A 17426-nucleotide genomic window follows, 5' to 3' on the forward strand; every position below is an offset into this window, starting at 1 on the left:
AGGTTCTGAGACATGAATTTCAAGGGTACAAGGAAGATCATATTTAATAAACTAGTGTGAGATGTACCAGAGTGCAATTTTGAGCATTTTAGTGAAGATTTGCAATGTTTAGTTGCAGGCGGTAAGGGAACCAAACTACAGAACTTGTTTTTAAGCACAGATGGGGCCAGATATGCTCTGGTGACCTTTTTTGTAGCAGCTAGTCTACTTGTCTAGTGACTTGGAGGATCAGTGCGGTATGTATCAACAAAAAACCTCCACAAAACCTAAGGTATAATTTTTCACCCTATTTGCTTATTTTTCTCCTGCCCGCTCCCCCCAACCCCTGCTATACACTTCCCCTCCCTCCCCCTTACATTACCGGTTTTGCACCTTTTATGTTCTTATTGTTGTCATGGACATTTGGTTGCGAGAGGTAGTTTTGCATTACACAAACAACCAATTCATTTAGTGGGAAAGATAGGACAGGATACTGTTACCCTTAGAAAACTATTAAGTAACATCAGTTTTCCCTACTATAATTTTTGTCACCTGACTGTGAACTCCCAACAGTCTGGTGGAAAAGAAACACCTGCTTTCTATGTCATCAAAAGCTGTATGGCTCCTTTTGGTACCGCTTTATTGACTTGACTTTGGCTGGCAGAATTAGGCTTTGAAACCCTGTGGAGTGGAGCAGTGGCTGGTGACAACTACTCATCAGGGCAGATCTGATGGCTAGCAGATTTCCTTGCTCTCAGAGTCCACCTGCAATTTGTTTATGACTCCAACAAATGTTTCTGGTGTAGGCCAGTGAAAACCTCCTGGTCGCTATTTATAACCCAAACTTCACAGCCTTCCCCAATTTACGCCCCTTCTTTCTCCCATCTCTTCCTCCTCCCGAGGATAAAGGAAAAAAATCTGAACCTCATCCGCACTCGTTAGTAGCATATCAAAACTTCTGCTTCCTATGTTCGGCATTGTCCTCACTAAATCAAAGGCATAGCAGCGTGTTCATCATGTAATGAAAAAATGTGCTTTATTCTTAATCGTCTTTGTTGTGGCAGCACTGGCAGGCGTTGTTTGGCGTGATCTTCCAGAGAGTCCTGTGGCTCTCCCCGAGCTTCAGCTGTACCCTGGTTAGGTGAACAGCGCCCTGCACCCCACTCCACAACTCATCCCCAGGGATAAGTAACAGCAGTCACAGAGGGATGCTTATGCAGGTATTTAGTGTGGGCCAGCCAACAGTCGAAATACATCAAAAGTAATCTTAAAGAAGGAACCTTTCTTTTCGGCTTTGTCTTTTTATTTTCTGAAAGGTCATTTGTAAACCAACCGTGCCAAAAAAGGCCTTTCCCCAGAAGTTTACTGTTGTTATTTTTTACTTTTTGATTACAGTAACTTGCTTATCCCCCAAACAGACTAAAGAACAATAAACAAATACAAAAGGAAAAGGAACAGCTCATCAATAACAAAGACCTGCGTTTTAAAGCTTTGAGAGTACTGACTCTTACATCTCACTCCAAGTAAAGCAGGAGTCCTGCAGAGAAAGGAATCTAAAAGATATGAAAATTATAAAGATAGTAAAAACAATGTTTGGTAGGGATATTTTAGCTTGGTGTGGAGAACTGAGCTTTAAAGTGCAGCATGCCGAGGAATGTGGTTTTTCCCCCACTGCTGTACGTGGTGGAGTGCATAGGGAATTCTGTATTTCAGCCCCTGTGAAATACTGTAACCTAGATGAAGGTCTGGCTTTCTCTTCAAGTTTAAATTTGAAATTGGGCAGCTTGGAAGTGTTGTATGTGGCTCCAAAAACTAAATGGCATATACACCTAGTCCTTTGAAATCATATCAAAATAGTCTCTTGCAAGAGGCAATAATACAGTCCACAAATCTTATTTCTGTGTTCTTCCTTTTTTCTTTTTTTTCCTCTCCTTTTTTTAATTTTTTTTTTTTATTTATTTTCAAACTCTGAGTACAAAGAAGACACTAACCGTGGATACTGAAACTGTGCAATTTGGTGTAATTATATTCCCCCCCATAGATTTAATGAAGGACTTTTAAGTACAATTTATCTTTGATAAATAGTCCCTCTGAACAGAATGTTTATTAGATTGACAGCAGAATACACTCTGCAAGCTTTTTTTTCCTTGCCACTTATGACTCAGATGAATTTTAATAGGAGTAAAAAGCTTTTATTTGCACAGTAATTTCACTTAAGGATCATATCCTTCAGAAACTGGCAGACACTTGTATGTCTTGATTGCAAAACAGACACTCAAGAGTAAAGAAACATGCATAAGATGTTATTATTTGACTTGTCACACTGCTGCAATTCTATTTGCAACTTATGTCACCAATTCTCCTATAGGCATCGCCTCCCCTCTCCCTACAGCCTCTACATGAAAGTGAGTGTATGTGCACGCAGACGCGCACTTCTCTTCCAGAGGAACAGGCTGCAGTGAGCACATCACATTGAACGCGGTTGCTTGAGCTGGGAGAGAACTAGCTGTATTTTGGGTTGGAGAATGTGAGCGCCACAGTCTTAATTGTCATGATGATGCCTGCGGGAGGCTTGGAGTTAAAACTGCTTTTTGCATACAAAATGGTGCTGATTTCCCTGAGCCACATCAATTGCAACCGAGGCACATGGTTGGGAATGGGTCTCAAATCTTTGGGTGCCCCTTACGGCTTCAGGGAATATTGTTGTGGCATTTTATTACTTACTTTGGTGAGTTGGGGGGAATTGGTTCGTTTAACCATTTGCTTATATTTCTGATTAAAAGTAAGTATTTCTAAGTGAATGGTTGCACTGTTCATCGCACATAATGTTGTGTGTCCACATGCCATTCATGGGTGATGATAATCCTCCTTTACGTTGTTTTAATTTGCCTTTGAAAGCTGCTTTTTAAAGATGTCATTGCAGAATTAATCACCTTTTGCATGTATTTCTAAATACCTTGTTCTACTCTCTACAGAAGCAGAAGGTAGAGTTCCCCTTTACCTTCACCATAAGGATATCGGATTTTTTCTGTCCATGTAAAAATGAAAAGTAAAGACATGTTATTGTTAATAAAACAATAGCTAATTGTTTTGGAGGAAAACATACTGTTCCAAGCAAGGTGTTGAACTTTACATCGGCAAAATACACATTTGAATTGTAAATGCAGTTCATCCGATGCTTATTATTAAAACCTTTGTTTAAATTATTGATGAAGTGCGGTGCTGGTCTTCTCTGGGTTGGCCTTGGCGAGGCAGGAGTGTCACACAGAGACCTGCTGCCATCTACTGGCTCTTTGCAATCCCTTTCAGGTGCCCTGGGACAAACGTGAAGATCGTCTGTCTGAGGGCAAGCAACTGTCTCAGTGATTAAAATAGTTGACAGTTTTTAAAAACGAAAAGCCTGGAGCTGAAACCAGTTTAGGCAACATTTATATGTTTTCAGAAAGCTTTGTTTAAAGAGATACTCTTAGATGCTTCAGGGTCATCATATTCTCTTCCATTTCTAATTGCTGTAAAAAAAACTTAGAGAAAACATTTTTTCTCAAGGTAGGTAACAGCTGCTAAACAGTTTTTATTACAGATGAAGAATATTCAATACAATACTGTTTCATCATCTGAAAGAACAGAATTGAAATTGTTTAATATGTTTTAATTGTAAAATCTGAGCAGGTTATTAACTTCAAACACTAAATACGTGGTCAAAACAAATGTTTAAAAAGTAAACATAATGTTTAAGATCAGTACTGTTGTTTAAAGTCTGGCAGACTTTCCCAAAAGGTCAATTTGCAATTCAGTACTGCAGTGGAAACAAATCCCTCAATATTCCTTATTCACCAAAGATGATGTGCAGCAAGCATAAGAGCACTTCTAGTTTTAAATTTACATCTTCCCTCTCTACCCCTAATTTTAAAATGAATATGACATCTCTTTACTGTATTTGATTCTTTCCTGTTATGTGCACGTAGCCGCAGATTTGGGTTGCATATTTTTCTTTCTACGTCCTGAAAATGAAACTGAATAAAGATTTCAAACAGTGTTTTTTAGACACCCCTTTGAAGAACAGATAGCAGATGCATTACATAAAAACATGACATAAAATAGTGCAGATTATTGACTGGAATTCACCAAGGTGCAGTTGTCTAAAACATTCCTCTTCCTATTCTTTAGTACAAATTACAAATACTGACGAAGGTTGCTGCGGAGCTGAGCAAGTACATGCCAGAGAAAGCAGAAGAGGACACCTCCAGCATTTTGAGATCTCCTATGCCTGGAACAGTGGTGGCAGTTTCTGTCAAGCCTGGGGACACGGTAAGAAATGTGATCTATATATCTGCATTTTCATTACATATTCCACAGAAATTTCTCCTTGGTGTAACTGAAACTACAGGTCACAGGGTTTGACTTCTTTTTTTTTTAACCTCACCTGTAGAATAAAGTGTGCTGAAGGATGTGTGCTGTTTTTCATTTGAATTATAAAGACTAAACTGGCTTTAAGAGGAAAATTTTCAGCCTGGTACAAGTACACAGCTGAAACTCAAGAAACAGCTTGTATTTGTACCCCAAATGCCTTGAGGGGGGGAGGATAGGGACGAGGGAGGAAATCCTGTGTACGTATATGTGCACGTAAATATACATAAGTGTGTATATATATATATGTATACATACATATCTAGTTAGTTAGTTAGTGCTAGCAGGAGTAGACTGTTGATTTTCTGCCCCGAAGTAATGAAAATATTACTAAAAAAAAAGGGACACAGGAATGATATATAATTTCCCTCCCCTTTTCCTTTTTTAAGAATTTCAAAGACACATGAATATACACATGAATTGAGAATCCTATGCTGGGAATTCCCAGTCTCATGTGGTAATCTTGTTCTGCAGAAGGAATAAACTTGCCATACAGAAGGGCAAGGGAACATGCTGTTGTTGTCCTGGGGATTTCCAGTGATTCTTACCTTACACTGAGCTGGAAACAAATATAAATATAGTGTTTTAAAGTTACATTTAAATACTGACTTGAACTCAGCTTTATATGAAATTCTACCACATTGTACCATATGTTATTTCTAAGGTCAGGGCCCTTATCTCTCATAACCATTGAAAGCATGGAAGTGATTGCAGACATAGGAATATTTGAATCAGATTTTGCATACTAATTTTAAAGTACTGTTGTCAGTTAAATGATACCATAAGCATGTACGTGGCACTACAGATTTTCTTGAGAGATTGTGCAGAAATGGGATCAAGATCTGAAGTCCAAAATCAACATTGCATCTACTAGGTGACAGTTGTTGATTGTGCTGGTAAAGTGATTTGTTTGCTTACATTTTGCTATGATACCACTTTTGGATTTAAAATATATGGTTGCTTCTGTCTGTCTACAGGGAGAAGGGAGTCATCATATTAATATTAAAGATCTGCAGGTGCCAACGTTACTATTAATGAAACAAAGACATTTCAGAGGAAACAAAACTAAGTACTGATTAGAAATTAGAAATTCTTTTAGCTTTTACACTTAGTTTTCTGTTTTTGTGATTTATACATGCGCACACACACTGGTTACATACTTTAAATAAAAGGAACAGTATTCAATTAAAATTAATCAGTATGTCATCACATGGACAGAGGAATCTGCTTTCTTTGTCTAGGCAATACAAGTGACTGAATGAGGAAGATCTTAAGCAAACACTTTTTTTTTGTGAAGAATGAAGGGAAACATTTTTAAGTCAAGGATTTTAAGACTTTTAAAATTTGTTTAACATTTATTTTTGAGATGTTAATTCTAAATGTTACCAGCCTTCTTGCCATGAGGAGTAATTCTTGTTGTCTGAAAGGAATACAACCAGTGGAGAAGGAGGCCAGAGCCTAAGGGATTTTAAGTAAATAAATAAATGAACCTCCCTCCACAAATCCACAAGTGGTGGTGTGCATCAGAGCACAAGTTGTTAAATAATATGTGTGAGATTTTTTTTTCTTTTCTCCTTTCCTGCAGCTTTTTGCTGGAGGCACTGAGTGGCAGAGCATTTGAACAGCATAATCTGTGTTCTGCTGACCTGAGCTTGTCATTGCTAATTGTGTGGCTTTAATTGCAAAAAACACATTTGCGTTATTGAAAAGGGTTTAACTTAAATCCTTCCTTTTCAAGACTACTGTCAAAACGTTAAAAAAAAGCAAGCCAGCAAGTGAGATGAGGGTAACATCAGCTATCGGCACTGAATAAGCAGTGGGATGGTGGGATTCAGATTACAGCGTCTGGGCTGTCCATCAGAAACCACCTCACTCACTACAGCTGTTGAAGGCATGATGGGCAGGGAACTGTAGCTCCGTGATAAATACAGCTCTTTTTGTTGCACTACTTGGGAAAAGTCTAATTTCTTTAGTGTGCTGGAGAAGTGGGAATTTAAGTAGCTCCTATTCTGTGCTTGCAATCGGGTTTGGCAGCTCAAATTTGCATAGTGTGTGAAAACAGCACAGCTGAAAAGTGGGAGAATGCAAGGCAGTTGTCCATCTTTCTTCTCAGGTGTTGCTGCTGCTAGCAATAAAGCTATCTGGTTGTTAGCTACTCTGAGGTTATTTTCTCCTAACCTGTGAGCTATAGCATTAGTGCAGCACAGTCCCTGTCCTCACAGAGACATGGTCTCAGAGTGATGAGTAGCAGAGGGAGCTGGGCTGCCATACCCTTCCTTCATGTGTAATTTAGAAATTGTGAAAAACTGACTAGAGAGGGTCATCTCATCCTTGTCTGAATGGCCGCACTTGCAAACTGTTTATTACCTGTGGTTCAGCTGTAGGGCATTGTGCCTGGTCAGGTAAAGCATGTGGTGTTAGTCCCTCTCTGTGTGTCCATAGCCAAAGGAGAAGGCAGTGCTGATCTCTGTGTTAGTTTTCCCCACTCGAGGTGTCATTGTTTTCCTTGGAGCACGGTGTTCTCTTTCGGCTGTTGTTGCTGAAAAATACTTCGGTCTGTTGAAGCCCGATAGAAGATTGCGTGAGCATCCTCTATCCAGCTGGTCTGATAAGCAGTTTTCAGTTCATTTTTTGCCAAAAGATATTGCATATTCAAGGAATTTATTTTCTTTTGTCTGTAAGATGATCTATAGATTTTAGTAACACAGTGGGGAAGTGCTGTTTGTCATTTAGAGAGAAGCAGAACTTGTGATGCTGCCAATTTCTTTAGGTTTTTTAGTTACTTTCTACTTTCTTTATTTTCCTTCATGTGATCAGAAGACTATAATTAGTTGTCACTCAGTTATTCCTAGAAGCAAAATGAAGGCATTCAGAAGCAGAAAGAAGCATAAACAATGAAACAATTTGAAATCTGGCTGACTGGAAAGAAGGTTAATATTATTTAGGGAAAGAAGTCTTAAATTCAGATTACATTCCTCATGATAACTCAGTGACATTAATATAGGAAATACTCCTTATTGGGGGGTGAGGGTGTTTGCATATTTATCTTGTAAGTAGATTGTTAATGGTATATGTGCATTAGGATGAAATTTGGTTTTGGGGGAATTACTTTTGGTTCCCCATCATGCCACGGCCTAGAGAAACCACTGGGCTTCAAGAATCCAGGCAAGGAACTTGCTCTGTTTCTGCTGACCCTGGTGGCAGCACAAGTTAGCCCTGCTAGCACACAGCAGGATTTTTATGCCAGAGTGTGGAGATGGCACTGCACGTAGTTTTAATCTCACTGCAGCTATCACAAAGACAGCACCTACTAAGCTGCACAAATGCCCTGCTTTACTTAGAGGGCAGGAAACAGGCAGGCATCTGCAAATATTTCTTCTTCATCTTGAGGTGCTTGGCTTGGTTTTGTGCATGTAGGATTCTGTGCACTGAAAGTGCAGCAGTGGGGAAAACTCAAGATCCCAATGGTTGCACAGGTAAAACAATGTTGTCATACCTAAAACAACCCACCTAAAGTGTTCCCACTACTGACTTTGGTAGTCTTAACTGTCCATAGCAACAAAGAAAGATCTTAGCTGATTGCCTTGTGACCTTTGCTATGTTTTCATCTATGAATATGGGTTTTGCTTTTTCAGTTTTCTGTTTGTCAGAAATGTGAAGGTGTTTTTCTTTTAGCTCCGTGTTTCTGTTGGTAATTTTTCTTTTTTAGTTACATTGAGCAGGACAGGTGGCATTACTAATCCAAGCATTGGTCAATAAGCTAATACCTGGCAGCCTAAATTGCTTTAATGATTACCCCATCCATAAATATGGAAAGCACCTCTGGGTAAACACCACAGCATCACTGAATCTTTGTAGGATTATAGCAAAAAGAAGAGGACAATTAACTATTTTGACCATTGTTTCTAAATTTCCTCCCTTTCCAGTAATTCAAGATTACTTCAGGTTTTGGAAGTTACCACTGTTCCAGCCATTCTTTAAATGTACTTTTCTCATATCAAAATTGCTTATGATTTCAAATTGATAGTAGTGTGGCCATTAATATTAATACTGCATGGGATGAATTTTTTCTACTAATGTCAGCTGTTAAATGTAGATGGTAGTTATCTCAGTAGTTTCAAAATTGGTTAACTTGAAAGCTGATTTTTTTCATTGTTTAACTTATAGAACACATTAGTGCGTTCCCACCTTTTAAAACTAATTAAGGAAGATGTTTTAAACTGCATTCCTCTTTCAGTTCAGTTGCATGCATTTTATTTCAGTTTTTCTTGTTATTCTTTGAAGAACAGTTTAAAAGAATCTTTGTCTATGATTTTCCATTTCACAAGCCTTGGTAAGTTTTTGCTGTGGGAAAAGATGTTTTGCTTGACCTTTACCGCTGAAATGCTCACTACTAAAACCAAAACAAAATAGCTTTCTAAATTCTTTTTCTCATTACATCCTTCATTCTCTTGAAAGAAAAGATGGACTTACAAACTTACCTGTTGCTGTCAGCATTTGTGTGTTGTTTTAAATTGTATTTGCCATTCAGACCTCAAAATCTTAAAAAAAAAACTTCTCTTTTTCTTCTGGTTGGAATTCATAACAGAGAAACGACAACAGTAAAAAGGAGTAGGGTATAATTAAGAAGGAAATCCTAATCTGATGATGAGGCAGAAATAGTCAATATTATTAGAGTTTCCTCCTTGGGGAAAAATGTTACCAATCCTTTGAAATTAATTAATAGATTTTTTTAATTATTATTATTTTGGTGTGCTTTGCATTTGCAAATAATGAATAACTTTTTAGCTGTTGCTAAAAAAGTTGGCTGATAAAGACTGGGCTATGTTAGCACAAGAATGTCCTCCAGAAGTGCTCTGCCTGCATATCACTTCCCCAGCACGCTGGGATCTCAGAAGCAGTTGGGGAAGTGTGTTTTGGATAAGTGGGAGTGCAATGAACAGTGCTGATTGCTGTCAGGGGGACATCAGTGACCTTTAGTCAGAGGTCAGAAAATTTGGGATGTGCTATGTTTGGATTCATTCGTTAAAGGAGTGTGGCAAAAAAAGTTTAATAATGATTTGTCAAGTACTATTAATTGCCGCTAATTATACTTGCAGCTCTGTAGCTCTGGTTTCAAAGTTAATTTGGAAAGAAGAGGAAACTTGCACTAATTATTTTACATGGTAATGGACAATGCCAAGGAATTTCAATTGTTGCTCATCCAATTCCTCTTGATTTGTTTTTTTGTTGGATGCTGGCTGCCAGATTGCCAACAAGTCAGAGAGAAAAGAATCTGGGAAGGGAATGATACCAGCATGGACTAAGTTTAAACAATAAATAAACAAACAAAAATCCCAGTATCTTTGTAGATAGTGAATGCATACTTAGTTCACTGTTCAGTGGTTTTGCACAAGCATAAACAAGATGCATGTCTGTAATTATTTTACAGAAGGCTACAAGAGAGGATAACTCTCTTTCATAGGGCATCGTCCCTTCTTACTTACAAGGCTCAACAGGGACACAGTTGTAGCATAGTGGAAATTGTGAGTGATGTTTACTGGTGTCTTCCCAAGGCTGAGGAAGGAGATATCACTTTTAACCACCTCTAAGATCATATTTGCTTAGGGCTGTCATTGTTTTTTTCCACTGCAGCTCCAAGAGCCTTAAAACTGTTATGCATCAGAACACCTGTGTTCTAAATATAATGGTCTTAAAAATGTAATTGAAGGATTTTCACTTTTGTAGGCAAATCAGCAGGGTTGATATTGATCCGACTTTTTAGGGAGCCACAGTGCACCAGAAGGTGATACTGTAGAGGGCCCCGTAAACCCTCGGAGCCTTCTGTCTAATTTGGCAGAAAAACACAGAATGTTGGACAACAAAAGAAGGATCCGATTCCGTAAGAAATCTTCATCCCTCCCACATCTTTTTCACAAGATAAAAAAAAAAAAGACTTAATTTTTTCAGCTGCACACAATGATTTGGTGCTCACTCTTGCATTGAAACAGTTGCTGTCAGAACAGGCAGGAAACAGTTCTCTTTTAATTGCTGAAATCATTCGGAAGTGCTTCATGCACGGCTTCTATACAGCAGATGCTGTGCATTAATTGGCCTGTGTAGGGCTGACCCAGGGTTCCTTGCAGCGGGCCCAATTTTAGGCAGAGGGTTTAAATAGCTTATTTCTTATTTTGTATAACCTGGCGTACATTATGAGCGCGCCTGCACGTGGGGTACTTCATGGTCTGCAGTTTCTAATGTCATGTGGGTTTCAAAACCTGTGCTTCTCTGGTAATGTACTAGCAGCAGGTAAGCTCTAAATACCATCCATCAGGAGCTAATTTTTTTATCCAGATACTCCAATGACTGATGAACCTGTCTTTTGTATGAATGTTCAGCACAGGAGAAAGCCATATGCCCCTGGCACTGGTTCCTATGCATTCTTTACCGTTCGCAGGGAGGAGATTAAGAAAAAACCAAACTCTTACATTACATGTCTTTCATTTTTTTAGCCGTTAGCATTTTCTAAAATAGCTCTATTTTTTTTTTAATTTTTATTTTTATTTTTTTACAGCAAAATGATATTTAGGTCTTTTAAAGCAATCTGACTATGACTACTCATTTTCTTTATCAGGAATATTACTGCACACCCTTAATAGGGAACCTTGTTTTGCTACTCCCCGTCTGTTCAAAACAGACCTTAGCCCATTAGAAGGTCCTCCCTTGTGTGGGAAGACCACAGCTGTTACTGTAAATCTCATCCAGTAACTGTATCACCCCCATTTTGTGGCTCTGAAGGATGAAATTGAGAAATGGAATACTGTGCAGTCATCCTTTACATCTCCAATTTTAGGCCTTTGCACATCATTTTCATGCTTTTATTCCAAATCAAACAACATTAGTGAGAAACACTACTCTGTGCTAAATGCCTAGCATCTAAGGCAGCACCTACGATCTTTGTTTTGGAGGATTTAGGATTTGGATGCAAGTTGGGGCTTTGTTAATGGTGGATGTTTTAATTTTTTTTTTAATCCCCTCTTTTCCCACCTCCCCCCCCCAAATGTTTCCCAATCTCCAGAATCTGCCAGAAGCAGAAATCTAGATGGTAGTGAGGTGCCTAAGATGGAGGATGCTCTGTTATGCCTACACAGAGAAAGTGGGAGCTCAGAATGGCTTACAAACACAACTTTGAAAAGGCTTCTGTTTCTTTAAATCCTTCTGAATAAAGTGGATCTAACTTCTTGTGAAGGATATTGGGGGCTTTAATCAGAAATAAGAAGTGGTTTAAATCATTAGCACAACAAAGCAAACTATAAGCTTGAAGATAAAAGTCTCAGGGGAAAGAGTCCTCTGAAAATAAATGGGACTTGATAGATTTCCATATCATTTATAACTTCCCTTAATTACACTTGGAAGACTTGCCAGTAAAACTGGAAAATTGGCAGCCTATATCCATTATAGTAATTTTGCCGACCATGGCAAGCAGCTGGCTTTACTGGATTTTATTTCCCATCACTCACAATTAATCATCAGCTGGAGATGTCTGAAACTCCTCAAAACGTAGCAATACTGTGTGACATTCAGGCCTCCTTAAAATGCTGAAATCTGCTGAGTAAATGGGCCGAGTTCCCCTTCCAGCGAACTCATTTTGGTGCGAGGCAGGCTGCCGGTTAATGAGTGCCACTTCGATAATCGGATGCGAATGTGAACCCTGACCTCATGTCAAAGGAGAGGACGCAGCAAGCTGGATAAAAGATCGGTGATTCAGATCTGCAAACTTTACACCAATTAGACAGAGAGCGGGGAAATACATCAGTGCCCATTGGGTTTATCAGAAAGACTTGTGGGGCTTGTGACCATTTTGTAAGCCTAACATGGGAGACGTCCTGTCACAATCATTAAGTCTTTATCCGATGACGCACAAAAGTCTGCAGAAAGTGTACCGTATTCACAGAGATCCCGTGGTAGCAATGCCCTCGGGTGCGCGCTGTCTTTTTGTGTTTCTAGAACTTTAAAGAGCCCTATCTGTAAGTGCAGATAGTCTTTATGGTCCTCACGTAGGTGCAGTGAGAATGGATTGGGGTTGCTCCTTCTCAGATTCTGCTTCCACCCTGTGGCGTGAGTTGCTTGGTTGGGAAATGACCGGAGACAGTTCCCTGTCCTGTGTGTAACCTTTCAGTCGGAGGAGAGAACAACCACCGCGCAGTCCCTGAGTTATTCAAACAGTACTATTGACTGTTCCCAAATTCACATCACAAATGTTAGCAGCATCGAGATGTAAATGCCCTCCTCTTCAATGATATTTTTATTTCTTCTTCTTTTTTTTTTCCCTTTTTTTTCCTTTTTTTTTCCCCTTATCACTCTGTGGAGGACAAACTGAACGCCTACTTCGAACTGTGCAGTAGACGGTGATAAAATGCAGACTGCAGGTCTAACAGTTAATCACTCATTTATTTTGATATACCAAGCAGTGTAAATGTTGATTTGTCTGTATCATAACTGTGTAAAAAAGATATCTGAGATTTATTTCTTTTAAGAAAAAGAACCCTTTTATTTTACTTGGTTCCAATCAATCAGATTTTTTGCTTGATTTTAGTTGCCTTTTTTGACATATTTGAGTCATCACCGAGACCTCTCTAAATTGAAATGTAAAGATGGTAGTATACATTGGTTTACCATCTACCGAAAGAAGTAAATTATACAGTGAAAATGCAGCACTAAAAATGGTCCAGATAAATCCTAAAATAAGTTAGCAAGAACTTGTACACATCGCTGCAGTTTTCATTTGCCGTCTAAATAACAGGTAAAAGGATATGTGCAATTATGGAATGAAAGAAAGCATACAATGCTTAAAAGGCTGAAAAAGAGAAAAAAGAGATACAAGTGCCTAATTTTAGGATTTGTTGCTTTGCAACACAATGAGCAGAGCTGTAGAGGTTTAACATAAGAACAGTAATTAAACTTCTGTGCTTAAGTGAGACTTATGCCAAGGTAATTTTCAACAAATTGCGCATCATCAGAAGTACTGACACAGCATTTTCACACGTGGTACCTGCTGAGTGCCTTCTCCCTTCCAAATTAGTGAGACTCTAGATATTAACTGAATACTTTGACTATATATTTTGTGGTTTGAGGGGGGTTATTTCCTTCCCAGACACTGATTCCCTTGTCATCAACCCAGCAGGTATTATATAAAGCACAAAACTTTTTTTTTGAGAAAGGGAAGAAAATGAGAAGAAATGTAGATTAAGGGGTATTTCCACCCCACAATTGCTAATACTTCCTGGCATTTTAGCACCATATGTAAGATCTACAGAGACAATTCTGTATTTTTCCAGTAGATGTGTTTCCAGAACTCTGTTTAGACAATTACTAACTGGTTCATTTGCACACCATCCACCTGATGAAGCCATGTTACAGTTAAATCGCACCAGGGCTCAAGAAAAGAGTTTCTTGTGCCCTCGAAATTAGGCCACTGAATTCCAACCTGTCCTGCTTGGCATCTCAATCTTCAGCAACCTTTAGAGGCCCATGTTGTTGGCTCTCTGATAGTTGAGTTTAGCCAGAGGATGGCAAAGTTGCTTTTGAAATGCATTTTTTAATAATAGCATTATTTAAAAAAAGCCCTCCAACAAACATTCTTGCCTTTTTTTTTTTGTTGTTCTTTTAAAGTCAGTAGCAGATAATTCATAGCTTCTTCTTAACCTCAGAAAGTTCAGAGCAGATGGAAGAAAAGCCAAGCAGTGAGATGAGGAAGAGAGAAGAAGCAATAAAGGAAAGAGTGAGCTGGTGGGACAAGGCTATGGGCAGAGCCGCAGGTGTGGAAGGAAGGAGACAAAAGACAGGGAAATGGAATAGATGGGAAATAACTGGGGACAAAGAGCAAGTCTGATACTATTCACCAAATTTGACACTGCTAATGACTTAAATGCTCACCTGAAGCTCAGGATGGAATTTCTGCAGGTGAAGCATTGGGTGTTGGTTATTCTCTGTATCCAGTTAATATACCGTGTTCCCATAGCAAATACTTTTCATATTTACCTTCTAAAACCTGTCATAGTGTAGTTGAAGTGTGTTGGAGAAAGGGTGTGTAAGCACCTTTTAATGTCTTTTCTTCTGTCTTGCTTAGAGCCTCTAGGCAGACATCAGTGCTTTTCAGTCACTGTTAGTGAAAAAAAGCTTTATTTAAATTTTTGTAATGTTCTTTATGCAATGCGCATTTGATCTCTGACTTCACATCTGTCTGTTAATACATTCCTCCAAAGTGGTACACACTTGTCCTGAGATATGTATTATTCATTTTACATATAATTAGAGAAATATATCTATGTGTATATTTGTATGTGTATAAACAAACACATTTTGTTGGCACTGGCACATATAACAGTGCATAAACCAGACCTCTGCAGGTTTCAGATTACCATCTTTACTGAAACTTGAACATCAGAAAGTATCCCAAACTTGCTGGGATAATAAGGGAATAGCAGCCTACATCTATGAAAGAGCCCAATGAAAAGACTTGCAGTGGGCACTTGGAACCAGGCATCCCAGAGGGGTGTACCTGCACAAGTCCTAAATCCTGGCATGTAGGGCCTGGCACCCTTCCCTCTCTGGCATACATCATCTTCATGGGATGATTGCTGGGTTACAGGAGGGGTAAATTCTGAATCCCCTGTTTTTCCCCTCATGTATAGGCAGCCCCTTCAACCACTGTAAAGCCCTGAGTGGCTGTTTCCTCTGTGCAGTGTGTTACAAGATGTTGGAGGGAGGATCTGACTGGGAGGCACAGAAAGCCGAGTGGAGCAGCCCTGTGGGTTACTGGTGACCTTGAGCTTGCACATGCCTGTTAGCAGGGTGCAAACAAGCAGAAGAGGAAACTTCAATGTTCCCTTTTAAGAGCTCTCAGCTGTGGTGAAAATGATGGTTTTGCCTCTGCGACGCCTCCCCTGTGGATGAGAGCTGGTGGTTCCTCACCTGCCTTCTGTCAGTCCGAAGTCATCAGCTGCCATCCAGATGCTGCCATGAGCAGAGGTGTGACATTCTCCTCAGCATTAGCTTATTGGGTAGCGCTGGAGCTTCCAGCCCAAGCTCCCCCGGATATGTGCCAAGAAACTTTTGGCTTCTGAATCAGTATTAGTATCTGTGGGCCCTGTGCCAGGGAAGCAAAGCGAAAGTTCCCCAGCCAAAAATGCACAAATTAAATTTTGCTCTGGATTTAATTGATGTTGAACTGTGGTGGATGTGAAGTCTGAACTGTAGAAGTTGGAGCTGAATGGATGGGGTGGGAGAGGAGCCTTTCAGGCTTGCCTGGGGTGATAGTTTTAAGTAGGTGATTCCTTTTTCCCTATTTTGCTGCCAGTTTTGTGATTGTCATTTGTGTTGTGACTGTGTAACCGGCTGACTTGACTTGTGCCATGAAAGCATTTATAGCATTTAATGAAATAATCCTTTTATTTTCCAGAAGAATCATTGCACTTAGAAAATTTCAAATGCTCTATTCTCATTTTATACTGCTTGAATTTTACCAGGTTTCAGAAGGTCAAGAGATTTGTGTAATTGAAGCAATGAAAATGCAGAACAGTATGATTGCTGCTAAAACAGGCAAGGTAAGCTACCTTGGGTCACTTAAAACCATATGCAGCTTGTCAAACAGGATAGAATTTAAAAAGGAAAAAAAGAAGGTTCTGGTTGTTAAGGAATTAAGTCTGATTGTTGTAAGTCTTTCAAAATGAGGTGTCTTTAATTTTGTAACATTTGCATCTGCTGTGAATGCTGTTATAAGTAGTTCCGAGCCTTAGATAGCACAGCAGGAAATAGTTTTACTGGCCTCAGAAATTCATATAACTCTCTTTCTCCTAAATGATTTGTTTTCTCTGATGTTACAATGCCAAGTTGAATTGAAAGGTGTTGCAGACCATTTCTCCAAATTTCAGCTTTCCAGAGAGCAACCGAAGAAGAGATATCTCTTTGCCAGTTAATTATTTAATGGCAAACAATTTGCCATTAAAAAACCCCACTCAGAACAAGGCATAGAAAGTGCTTTTGCAGGAGGAAGAGAGAAGCAATTTTTTAATTATTGTGACTGTTAAATATCAAGCCCAGATCTGCACATTTGTTAAGCTTTGCAAGGCTGTGCATTGTGATATCTTCTGAAGGATCAGCATTGTAGCCCTTGAGCTGGGACTCTCCTGCAGTGTAGAATGTGCCAAAGCGAGCGCTCAGGGCAGGAACTGGTTAAGCTTATATGACGAGGGCATGCCTTAAACCCCAGCTGGTTTGGGGACTGTCAGCCCCCAGCTTGGGGCCTCAGAGCATCCCTGTGTCAGATTATAATTCACAGCCTGAAACCATCACCTAGACATGGGCCCCTGATACATCCTTTCCAATGGGAGAGCATAGTCTGGATCTGGGTATATATTCTCTTCTGTTGCCTATTTCCTTACCTGCCCCAATCCATGTTTGCCTGGGGTCGAGCTGCTCTGCTCTCCCAGTGCAAGGCCCCTCATCCCAGAGGGAGGCAGCAGGGAGCCCGACTCTCCAGGCAGGGACGGGGTTAGCCACTGGCAAGGTTCGCCGAGATTTTAGGACAGGCCTCTATGCCAAGGACTGTTTGTGTGTTTACAAGAAAGGCTTATTTGGCACAGCTCTAAAATTGTTACTGAGGCTGGGTCCCAGGGCTTGCCTCTTCCAGTGTATCCAGTGCAAAATTGGGTCTCAAGAGAAAAAAATAGTGAGAGAGGGAGTGTGTTCCTTTTCCCGTTGCTCTGACATTACTACTTTATTATTTCATTTCATGCATTGATTTCTATATAATTTATTCTCTCACTTCATTAATATTTCCAAGCATTTAGTTTTTCATCTTTGCTTCTTTTAACCCCTTATTGCTGCTTTTTGCATCCACTGTTTTTAACTAATGAGTATTTGTAATTAAAATGCCATTCCCTCTCCTACCCCCCCATTTATTTTTCTTTAACCCTCCCTTTTCCACCATCGTGTTCTGCAATCCATGGGCTTATTCCTTAAAATCCTGCTTGTACTTCTCCCAATAAGAAATATTTCCA

At 39.5% G+C, this 17426-nt stretch overlaps 1 protein-coding gene across 1 annotated transcript in view; it reads left to right on the plus strand.

The window, feature by feature from the left end:
* PCCA (propionyl-CoA carboxylase alpha subunit) overlaps positions 1-17426 on the plus strand; it is a 299136-nt gene that overhangs the window by 279477 nt on the left and 2233 nt on the right. Inside the window, exons 22-23 of the mRNA XM_017816595.1 lie at positions 4147-4287; positions 15894-15971. Of these exons, the coding sequence (XP_017672084.1) occupies positions 4147-4287; positions 15894-15971 (219 nt within the window). The remainder of the gene's footprint in view (positions 1-4146; positions 4288-15893; positions 15972-17426) is intronic.

Source organism: Lepidothrix coronata, unplaced genomic scaffold, assembly GCF_001604755.1.
Source record: "Lepidothrix coronata isolate B3197 unplaced genomic scaffold, Lepidothrix_coronata-1.0 Scaffold57, whole genome shotgun sequence".
NCBI lineage: Eukaryota > Metazoa > Chordata > Aves > Passeriformes > Pipridae > Lepidothrix > Lepidothrix coronata.